The sequence below is a fragment of the Bemisia tabaci genome, chromosome 7 (assembly GCF_918797505.1).
Source record: "Bemisia tabaci chromosome 7, PGI_BMITA_v3".
NCBI lineage: Eukaryota > Metazoa > Arthropoda > Insecta > Hemiptera > Aleyrodidae > Bemisia > Bemisia tabaci.
Window position 1 is genome coordinate 50,133,151 of NC_092799.1, and position 11,515 is coordinate 50,144,665.

Sequence of the window (11,515 nt, forward strand, 5' to 3'; positions counted from 1 at the left end):
TTTCCCGGCAAAATGAGAAACTATACAGTAAATTGCAACATTACAAGTGGTGGGCTTTTTTCGACTGTATCCATCAAAGTTGTCCTCTGAGGTCTTCGTTCTCATGGATGATCGAATAAGATTCATGACGTGTGATACAAATCACTTGACCGCACTGAAAAAAAAATATCGGTGTATTTACTTAGAAAAGGGTAAAATTACCAAGAATTCGGGGTTCTATTTTATCCCAGTTTTTTCTTGGTAAAATTACCATTTATGGAATTGGTATTTTTACCAAGAAATCTCGGTAAAATTATTGAACTTTCTCGGTAATTTTACTGGACCTTGGTAAAAATACCAATATTTTTTATCGACTGTGGTAGAATTACCGAGATAAAATGGCAAAGTTACCGGGAATTGATTACCAATAAAAGTGGTATTCTTACCTTAAAAAAACAGTAAAAATACCGGTTTTTAGGTAAGCTTACCAGCCTGTCTTGGTAAAATTACCAATAATTGGTAAAAAAAGTGAGATGGTAAAGGTACCAACGGACCTTGGTTAAAACGCCGAGAATTTTTTTTCAGTGCGTGACGTCTCGATCAATGTTCGTAAGCTGAGTCTAGGACATCTTCACAACCCGAGGGACACGCGAGTTACACCATCCCGTTTCAAATTTCGATACCGGGCCAACGCCCACAGGGGGAAGTACTTGCAGTAACCATGGTAACGAAGGAACGGAAGACTCGGGGCACATGCCCCCTGGTAGCTTTCTTCCTCCCAGAGCCCGTGATCGCACTGTGTCCGGAGCAACCATTCAACACCACGTGCCACCGCAGGATGACGCACCGCGCCACCAGCCATCAGCGCCAACAAGGCCCACGCAGTCTGCGTGGGGGCGCTGGGGGCCGTCACGTAGCACCCCCGCTCGTAAGTAATCCCATCCTCCCCCCAACCACCATCCTCGTTCTGCACAGAAACAAGAAACTCCACCGCAAGCTTAACCCTCGGATCGTCATGCGACATACCAATAGCATTCAGCCCACTCAAAGCACTCCAAGCTCCATGGGTGTAGTTCAGTCCCCACTGACACCACCATTTCCCATCGGGTTCTTGCTTCCTCAGGACGAACTCCATCCCACGACGCGCTGCCTCGCTCGTCGCCGGCAGCTCGCCCAATTGCCCGAGCAACGAGATACACCTCCCGGTCACGTCGGCGGTCTGATCGTCGATGAGGAACCCGTGGTCGGCGAAAGGGATCTGGTTGAGCCAGTGGTGGTCGTTGTCGGCGTCGTAGGTGCCCCACCCGCCGTTGTGGCTCTGCATGCCGATCGCCCAGTCGCGCCCGCGCTTGATCGCCTCCGCGAAGGCCTCCGGGTCCGCGCGGTGCATGGCCATGACGGTCACCACCGTGTCGTCGATGTCCGGGTAGACCGAGTTCCCGAACTGGAACGGCCAGCCGCCCGGGAGCAAGTGGGGTCGGGTGTAGGTCCAATCGCCCCGCACGTCAAGGATCTGCTTCGGGCGCAACCACTCCAGACCGCGCATGGCCGCCTTCTTGGCGTGGGGTTCCTGCGTTTCGAGGAGGGCATGCGCTACGATCGTCGTATCCCACATCGGTGACCTAACAACCTGCAAATATGCCTCCTTCTCACGTACGAGGACCAGCGACTCGATGAAGTCTCGTAAGATGACGCGGGTGGGGTGGGTGGCCGGGTAACCGAGAGCAGCGAACAAGAGCAAGGCGTTGATGGAATTGAAGGAGGCACCGTAGAGGCCTTCCCCTGGACGAATGCGCTCCTCCAGCCACGCTACTGCCTTGTCGATCGCTCTTTGGCGTAGGCCCGAAGGTATGTATGGCTGGACCATTAAGCCGGCTCCAGACTACGCGGCATTCGCCGAGTGCCGAGCCGAGTAACGAATATTCGGGGTTCGAGAAGCGACGGGCAGATTCGAGCGTTTCCACGAGTGTACAGCGCCACACTACTCGTGAAAGTCGTACTTGGCTCGTCATTTGGCAAATAACGAATGTTCGCCAAGTGAAGAAAAATCACTGGAAAACGCTGCACCTCTTCGCCCCCTTCCTACAAAACCTATAGCGAACATTCGGCGAGTGAGGACGAGTAGTCTGGATGGTACCCCGATGTCGCGATGGACGCTCGGCTTCGCACTCGCGATCCCTTTGACTCGTGTCACAAAAACCGACTTTTAGCGGGTTGGGGCGAATACCGAGCCGAGTGACTCGCCTCGCGTCAACACGAGCCAAGTGGACGCGAATGTTCCATCCAGACTACGCGGGACTTGCCAAATATTCGGTATTCGGCGAGTAATATTCGGCGAATGCCGCGTAGTCTGGAGCCGGCTTTAGCAGGGCAGTGTTCATGGCGCTGAAGAAGGAGTGCATGACGATGCTGTGGTGGGGTCCCCGCGGCGGCAATGCGACTCTCTCAGGTGGTCCGTTGAACAGTTCGTCGATGCGGACGCCGTGCGGTTTCCCGACCGCCCGCGTGGCGCTGAGGACCGCCAATGGCACGATGACGGTACGGGACCAACACGCCACCTTCGACAAGTGGAACGGGAACCACTGCGGCAGGAACATGATCTCGACGGGTATGAGAGGTATCGCGTCCCAGGGGATGATGCCTTGCAGTGCGAGCCGGATACGTATGAATTTGTTGGAGGCCTCGGCTCCGCCTGCTGCCATGATCGCCTTGCGAGCCCGTAGCATGTGCTCCTCCTCTGGCGAGTCGCCGATCATCTTCAGGGCCAGGTAGCCCATCACACTGGAGTTGACCGACGTCGGGCCGTTGGCGAAGACCGGCCATCCTCCGTCCGGGAGTTGGATTCGACGGAGATAGCACCCCATCTTCTGTTCAAGCTCGACGTTTGGTGTTTCGCCAAGGAAGCGGACTGTGAATATGTATTCTGCGGCGTAGGTTGCGTCTGATTCGAAGTCCCATTCCCAGAAGCCTTCTTCTTTCTGCAGGGCCAGGATTGCATCTGTGGCTTGTTTCAAGTGCGCCTCCAGCGCATCCGGGTCACTTAATAAATTAGGGTACTCGACGATTGTTTCGGTTCTTGTACAGGGTGCCATTGTGTCGGCTCCGATGGTTTCTTCCTGTTGCGACTTCTTGCTAGACCTGTGGGACAGAAATGAAAACATGATTCAATTATTTCAAATATTTCGATTTAGTTTCTTTTTAGTACAAATAGGTAGGTATACATACAATAAAGCTTATAAACATATAACAGAAACACAAAAAACCAAAAAAATACACCCACTAATGACACTTGGCCATTGTGTCGGGTGGAGCCTCTTTGTTTTTTTCCAGTTTTTATTTTATTTTATTTTGTTAAATTATTTGATTATGATGACGGCGCTTCTAACGTTGAGTTGTAACTGGTGACTAAATTGCCCCTGAGAGGTTTTGTTACACATGAGAGATGGCTTAATTAAAGATGCGTATCTCTGATTGCGTTGTTGCAAATCTTCGTATATGTTTTCTTATTTAAGAGCAAAATAAGCAATGAGTTATCTGAACTATACTCGTAAATTTTCCATATTTTTCAAAAATATTCACCGAAATTTTCAAAGAGATATTTTGGTTTGTGTTCTTTTGGGGAAAAATCAAAATCGGAGATTTTTAAACACTGCTAAAGAGAGACACATTTCTCGACTTCAGCCATTTACAGATTCCAATAATCATTTTTTTCGGGTGTTTTCCTTATCAATAGACTTTCAAGGGTAAAATAGCACGGAAATCACGATAAGTACATCAAAAGAGTTGAATATTCACTTCTTATCACAAATTTCCCGTCGTTCGTAAGACGCATTTTTTCCTCGTCTATGTGAGAATTATATCATCGGTGTCGACAACCAAATTAGTGGAGAAAGAGATGTCATGGAACCTTTTCGGCCTATCACCCTACACATTTACACAGGCTCGGGCTGGCCATAAGGTCAATCTGCCATTGGCAGATACGCCCTCTTGGCGCGCCGAAAACAAGCCACTCTAACAAGTAGCAAAATAAGAAGAGAAAAAAATTACGACCGAGAATGTATGCGGCAAATTTCTAAAATGAACGGAAGAAGTGAGAGTTAGGAGTAAAGAAAGGTGCTTTTACGCATGATAGTCATGAATGGAGGTTCAAGAACTACTTTCTGAAGCGTAAACACTTTTCTGTGAAATTTTCACCGTTTCGTTGACATACATGCGCTTCATCATCCCCCTCTTTCATTCGCTATGTGTAACTCCCTTAGAAGCGATGGTCGGTTCGATTTTTACACATGCTCACTCTCTATAGACTCTTGAGAGACCTTTAAACATATTTCAAAATGACTATTGGTTTGGACATACCATAGCATATCTCGGGCAAACATGCCCGACGGCGCAGAGATACAACTATTCGTATTCGATGGACGTCCGTGCTGCATCTGAAAAATTGAAGGCGCGATGACGAGAAGCTTGCGCTCTCAATGCTCTGCTGTTCGCTGTCAATTAGGTGTCCCTCAGATTGGGGGACAAAATTTTAAAAAGGGACCCGAATGCATCTCTCCTACCTTCGCCTGTGTTACTCACGTAGTACTTGAACCACCATTACGAATAAAACGAACGCAAGCAGACACAGTATGAAAATAAAGCGAGGGAAAGGATGCGCTTTCACGACATTTAAATAGTAAACGCGATACAACTGTTCGCGCAAGATTGATGTCCACATTCCGTATGAAAAAATTAAGACGCTATGGCGTGAGTCGTAAACTCATATTGCTCTCCTCTATGCTATTAGTTTGAGGCACCATCACGAATAAGACAAACGGAAACAAACACAATATGGAAATACAGCGAGGGAAAGATGCGCGTTTACAACGGCGCAGAGATACAACTATTCGTACTTGATGGACGTCCGTGCTGCATCTGAAAAATTGAAGGTGCGATGACGCGAAACGTGAGCTCTCAATGCTCTGCTATAAGCTGTCACTGAGGTGTCGCTCAGATTCGGGAGAAAAGGTAAAAAAGAGGCCCGAACACATATCTCCTACCTTCGGCTGTGTTGATACTCGTTGTTTCTTCTTTTTTCAGGTTCTTGTGTGATTTTCTTTTAGGGCGGATTTGCAGACCCAAGTGTTAAGCTCATGTAAACCGCAGCACTAGATCGGTTCTTGTGGAAATAATGGTGCTTGGATGCGTCTAGTGGCTTCAATTTTTTATATTTTTTTTTTTTTTTTTTAATTTTAGAAGTCAGTCGGTTAATTCAATACGTTCAATTCTGCAATTTTTACTCAATAAAATTAATAAATTTTGAACCTGAATATATAGCGTAAACTTGCGCTGCTTTGCCAAAATTTTCTGAACCACTCTCTACGGGGGGTAGATACCCTACCAGGAAATATCACATTCCGCCTTTTTAACCAGTTAAGGGTCTACGCCCTCAGATGCGAGCCAGTCCGATCGTGCGTTTACACATAATACACATCATGGAATGTCAGGAAATGTTATACCCTTCGGTCGATCCAGAAAAAAATATCAAATCGAGGGAGACAGCGATAAAGGCCCCGAGCGCAGTACCACTTTTGAATTACATCTCTTACAATATTGCAGATTGCCAGAAATGCATAACGATCGAGTAGTTCATCAAGCAAATATGGTTTTTTGTTTGTTTTAGCAATACCATTTCGTAGAGGAAAACTTACTATTAAAATTATGGAGCCCTCAAAATTACACCTGTGAACCCTCCTTCCCTCTGCCGATTAGGTTTTTTCTTCTTGTTTTCTGCCGATTGCTCAAAATTAAGAAGAGCGGTTGTCTGAAGGTGTATGAAAATCAGTGTAGTCAGTGGCAGTGTGTTTGTGTTAAAAAAGTCTTCATGAGTTAATTAAAAAGTTTCGACCCTTTTTAAATTTCCTTTTAGGTCATAAATTGACCGTAGCGCATTATTAAAAGCTGATTACTTAAAAGTATATATTTTAAGGTTGAACCATGAAAAATATTTTGGAGTCAAAGCTGGTGTAAATCGTCAAAAGTAACTATTCATCCTCACAATCAGTTCAGATTACGTTGATAACATCAAGCAAATTCTTGAATATATTTTCTAGCCTATACCACAAAAATAACAAGGATAAATATCAATAATTCTACACCATCTGCGTGTTCATTCTGCTTCCTCCAAATTTTCGGTCAGAAATTCATTCAATATTACTAAACCTCTCGCGATGTGCTCTGTTTCAAGACCTCCGCAGCAAGACATAACACGGTAAATGGGTGAAACAGTGGCCGGCGTAGGCGAAAGGTGGAGTGAAAAAAGTATTCTTCAAATTTTTGAACGAGACTCAAAAATAATTCCCGAAGTTTCAGCATAAGCAGAAGATAAAAAATGGTATAGAAAAAGACATTAACTCGCCGTCTGTAAAATCGAAATTATGGATTATGAATGTCACCGCTTCCAAACTCCGATCGTTGAATAATAAGAGGAAAAAACTTAGCGCGGTGCAGCGTTCTTTTATGAAAGCGTGTTATCTATGAAGGAAAATACCTAATCGGCAAATGGTGGAAAATTGCTGTGTTGAAGGCCGAACAACACTGTGGCCAGAACTAGTAGCAAGAGAGGGGGAGGAAAAATTTTATGTAGATGGAGGGGAGGTGGGTGACACTATATGTCACGTTAGTTGGATGGTGGGGCCTCTCACAAAAAATGAAAAATTACTTTAAAAGAGAAATTTCTAATTGCGTTCTTTATTCACTCCACGACAACGTATCTCTTATTTCTCAACGTTTATATATTTAGCATCAAAACATGTAATCTAGTGTTATTAATGATTGTTAAAATCCAAATATTAAATGATGGATTGGCAGGTCATGATCAGAGTTGAAGACGGTAAAAGTTTTTGTTTTTATAAGAGCACATTCTGCAGAAAATTCCTGACTGGAAAAATTATCTACAAATGGATAATTATGAATAGTAAAATCTGCTAAAGGGGGAAATTCATGCTGCTAAAGTTTTGTTTTCAGATCTCTGAGTACCTATATAGCTTAAGTAACGCATTAAGTACCTATTAAATACAGTGGCTTTTTCTGACAGAAAAGTTAGAGAAAGCAGGATTTACCCAAATGAGATGATGCCTATGGAGATTACATGCAGCACAATGGTATTTCGTAAATTCGAGATTTGTATCTTGCTTTGTGTGCCAATGTCGCTTCCCAGAAAATTATGTTGAAATTCATACCGAAGCTTTTGATGGGTTTTTTCCTCTCCAATTTTTCCCCCCTGAAGTTGCCAGGTGAGATTCATGGCGCAAAATATCAAATATATATCAGTGGCTTGGTGTGCTTTGCGATATATCGATTGAGCTGTCATTTAAATATGTGGAAAAGATCAATATACAGGGTGTTTGCAGCAAACACCTTAATAATCGATTCTTTACCATAGGTTTAAACGGCATAACAATCGATAGATCGCAATTCACGCCACGCCACTGAAATATATTTTACCCGAAATTTCTGTGGCGAAGGATTCCTTTCACAGTACACATAAATAAAAAACCACTAATTGAATAGTGCATACAGTCCCATTCCACTCCCTCTGAAAAGAGAGCTTAAGGGCTTTTTTTGGGCCGCACCTCGCACGAGAGTCCGGAATCCAGGTTTCATACGAAATGGGTCGAACTTTAAACTGAGCAAAATTGAAATAATGGTATCATATCATAACAAAGAATCTACTTGGATCGTGCTTTATTAATACTGATCACCTGATCCTGATCGGTATTGGCATTAGTAGGGATGATAAAGAAGCTCGCCCAGCTTTTTCGAATCATTGATTTATGAGAAATTCAGTGCGGCGTTCTCTGCGAAGGTGTTACACATGATGTCCCTCGGGGGAAAAAATGATTGAAAAATAATGAAAAAAAAAAAAAAAAAAAAAAAAAAAAAAAAATTGGCTAAATTTTTACACAAGAAGTCACTCACTTGGTTTTTCTCCTGCGGACCTCACTTGAACACTATAGGGTCTTGGAGTCAGCTGTTGACGGAGTAGTCTGTCATGGGCAAAAAAGCACGTGCATTCATAATAGTGAATCGATGAGTTAGCTAAAAGGAAAGTGATAACAGAAAATCCCTGTCTGAGAACGTTGCTTCGTGCCTGGACCAAGTAGGTCGCCACCGTTGCCAGTTTAATTACATTAATCAATGTGGATTTTTCATTTTGAGATTAAAGGATCGTGCATTAAACAAAATCATGTCATTTGACCAGTATTATTGGATGCAGTTCGGTTAAAGTTTTCATTAGCATCAAATCCCAGGAAAACCTCAATTATTGCTATAATTAACAGATCGGTTAGGCTACTAAGAACACGATTACATATTTTTTCAACTGCTAATCTATGATCCGATTGTGTCGAGAGAAATGTGACAAAACTGGTCGTCTTCAAACTTTTTTTTTACATGCGTAGATAATTATATGTATTAAGCAAATATGATATAGAGTCAAGATTATTCGCGGTGCTCTACTGTGAAGGCACCGCGGGTACTAAGAAATACGGCTTGAAAACTGTAAACCGGAAATTCTTCATTCGTGAAAAATGCCTTAAAAATAAATGTCACGACCAGCAGACTGATTATTGAAATTGATAGACAAATTTATAGACAAAGAAGACATAGGGAGTATGGAGCGATCCCATTGGTTGCGACTAGTGGTTCTTATAGACCAAGAGGGAAAATTATGGACTAACCGTTGGGTCTCTTGTCGCTTGCCGTTAGTTGGTCTATTACTTACCTCCTTCGTCCATTGCAGCCACCCGTTTCCACCAATAGGATCCCACCATATTCCTTTTCTCTTCTTTGTCTATAGCTTTGTCTATCAATTTCAAAGATCGGCGCGCTGGCGACAAAATCACTCGGTCCACGGATCCAACAAATGTTTTGCCCTGTACACGATTGATGATTGATTGCTAACTAAAGAGCCGGCACTCGGAAGGATTTACGAGTGTGTCTTGTCATAAAAAGCTCCTTTTGCAGACAGCTTAATTTAAAGCATTGTGTGTCCAATTTGTTGTCAAATTTGGAGGCTATGTTGTTAACCGAACTTACGGTCAACTGCAGTCCATAATATTTGGACCCCTTTAATTTTTTTTGAGAAGGGGGGGATGCGGCCCGGAAGTCAAAAAAAGGCCCCTTAATTTTCCTTGTGGAACTACAAATCACAGAGATGCCTGAAGGGATTTTCCGACGTCGCCTCTCTGTGAACATTGCTGGATTGACTTCCCTTAGCCACTCTGAAAATTCGTCGCCCTCCATGACATAAGGGCATAACTGTACTGTGCAATGAACCCTGTCGTCTATACTACTCAATGCTTTTCCGGGCTCATCGCTCATCTCAATTTGTAGTTACGCCCTCATGAGAGCTAAGCGACGAAATGACTGAACGATGTTAGAAGTGCGAAATCATGTATCTCCGTTTGCGACGTTACAGCCTTGCCTTTGTTCTCCTTTGGCAAACTAGATACTGAAATGTTTTTAAAAAGTCCTTGATTTTTCCTCGCCACTAACAGAGTATTCCATGTAAATTTAAAGATATAAAGTTGACTCGTTTCTCTTGAAGAAAATAAAATAGAATTGAAAATTTGGAAACATCGCATTAGAGACATGTGGTTTCGCACTTTGGTCATCAATATGTGGAAAGTAGAAATGACACAAAGATGTTCATTATTGCTGTTAATCCTTTATTTGTGCAATTGAGTACTCGTCACGACACAAATTTCTAAGAATTTTATTTCATGATACGGTCGTTGCGCCAAGTGAATTTGCACGATAAAGATTGCATTGAATTAAATTAAAGGTTTGCTGTCTTGAGGCTGCATGAAATTCAGCTCACATGTAAACTTGATCTGTGCTCTTAGATAATTGGATGGAGCATGACTGTTCGAAAGAAAATATCTGAAATTATGTAGTTGGTCCTTATCAAAAGTGAAAGCATTACTCTGTCAATGTCAAGGTCGTCGTGAGAAAAAATAACAGGAAAAACTGAGCATTATTAGAGCCTCCCTTGATCATATCACATGGCAGTGAGACCATACGTATTATTAGGAGGCTTCACGGAAAAAACAAGACTAGTGTTGAGCACTACTGGCCGTTTAGTGGGGAGTAGTTGGGGGCTGGCGTCTAAGCGCTGTACAGCTCAACACCGGAAGGCAGTACAGGTGAGCACTGAACATGAGTAGTGCTAATCAGATGCCGCGAGACGTAGTTGCGCTTAACAGGTGTAAATTCACCCAAGGGACGTCGGAGTCACCATAGTCTGGTGGTAACGCGCTGGTCTTCCACCGGCGCAACCCGAGCTCGATCCCAGGCGGAGGCGTTTCATATTTTACGCTCGCTCCAAAGTCACTTTAGGGCTTGACACTACTTCTTCCTTAGTGACCCAGCCTCGAGCTGTTTAGTGCCCAGCACTCCTCTGACTTGGTGGCTCCATTTGACCTAACCCTCGTTAGTGTCCAGCACTAACATGTAGGTCCCAACCCTAAGCTCGTTTTTTCCGTGTTTATAAGAGGCAAGGAGGGGAACGGGAAAATGATTAATAATAACACACCAGACCACTGCCCATTATTTTAAGCATATTCAAAAGAGAATTTTAAATTCGTGATGAAACTTGGGATTCACTACCAATATTTCCTTCAAAACATTTCCGAGACTAGACATGTAATTTTTCTTGTTCTTTTTTTCAAGTTTTTCATTAGGAGACAACAACTCGCATAAGGGCTAAAAACTGTAGTGTAACCAAACTATGGGAATTGGCAGGAATCGTCAGTTATTCAAAAACTACTTGAATCATCGCCATTAAAGTAAGGGCCCGTAATTGAAATTACGACTTATCCCTCTGATTCAAAATCGTTATAATTCCCCTCTTCCTTTAGAATGCTGACCAATGTTTAAACTCGGACAGGAAACAGGAAACTTCAAACGGGATACTTCACGCATTGCGCAACGTTTGAAGTATCCCGTTAGATTTGCAGGCGCCTATGCGCGTGTCACGCTGGTTGCCTGCCGCGCCGCAACGCTTTAAGCATCTATTTCGCGTCAGAGGAAATTAAGAGAGAATGAGGTGTTGTTATCGTAACTCATATTTTAAATGAAATGTTAATTTCTTCTTTTGATTCATCTTTTCAAGTTGTCTTTGGTAAATACTTGGTTTCATTTTTATCCTTGAAATTTCCGATATAAAATATGATATAATATAAACTCGCGGAGTCAGCGTTTTTCAACTCATGGTTTTGAAATATTTGCACTCTCTGCATTGATTATTCCCTTTTAAACTGATGAAAAAGAAATATGTACTACTGGAAAATATAGTGTGTTTTTTGTAAATATAATAGTCGTTCCGTGTCAAAAATGATTTCCAAAGCATTCAAATTTATTCTTTTATGTTTTGGGCTTTTACTGTGCTGCAGCGTGGTGTAAGCGCAACTGAAGGCTCAAAACTGGACGTATTTGACTCAAGAAGGTCGATGTACAATTAAGTTAAAAACAAAAAATTGCGTGCTTCTAGTTT

The 11,515-nt window shown here is 43.1% G+C and overlaps 2 protein-coding genes across 2 annotated transcripts; both read right to left on the reverse strand.

Annotated features, from left to right (window-relative positions):
• Positions 1–610: 610 nt before the first annotated feature.
• Positions 611–1,846, reverse strand: LOC140225154 (probable squalene--hopene cyclase). The gene has a single exon (XM_072302931.1). The coding sequence runs from the start codon at positions 1,844–1,846 to the stop codon at positions 611–613; it is 1,236 nt and encodes a 411-aa protein (XP_072159032.1).
• A 421-nt stretch (positions 1,847–2,267) lies between these two features.
• LOC140225012 (squalene--hopene cyclase-like) lies at positions 2,268–7,986 on the reverse strand. The gene is made up of 2 exons (XM_072302363.1): positions 7,939–7,986; positions 2,268–3,117 (listed from the first exon to the last, which is right to left on the reverse strand). Exon 2 carries the CDS (start codon positions 3,069–3,071, stop codon positions 2,268–2,270), a length of 804 nt encoding a protein of 267 aa, XP_072158464.1. The 5' UTR covers positions 3,072–3,117; positions 7,939–7,986.
• Positions 7,987–11,515: the final 3,529 nt, after the last annotated feature.

Excerpts from the sequence above, each read along its gene's own strand:
- LOC140225012 (XM_072302363.1), bottom strand. The coding sequence starts at position 3,071 with ATGGCACCCTGTACAAGAACCGAAACAATCGTCGAGTACCCTAATTTA.
- LOC140225154 (XM_072302931.1), bottom strand. The coding sequence starts at position 1,846 with ATGGTCCAGCCATACATACCTTCGGGCCTACGCCAAAGAGCGATCGAC.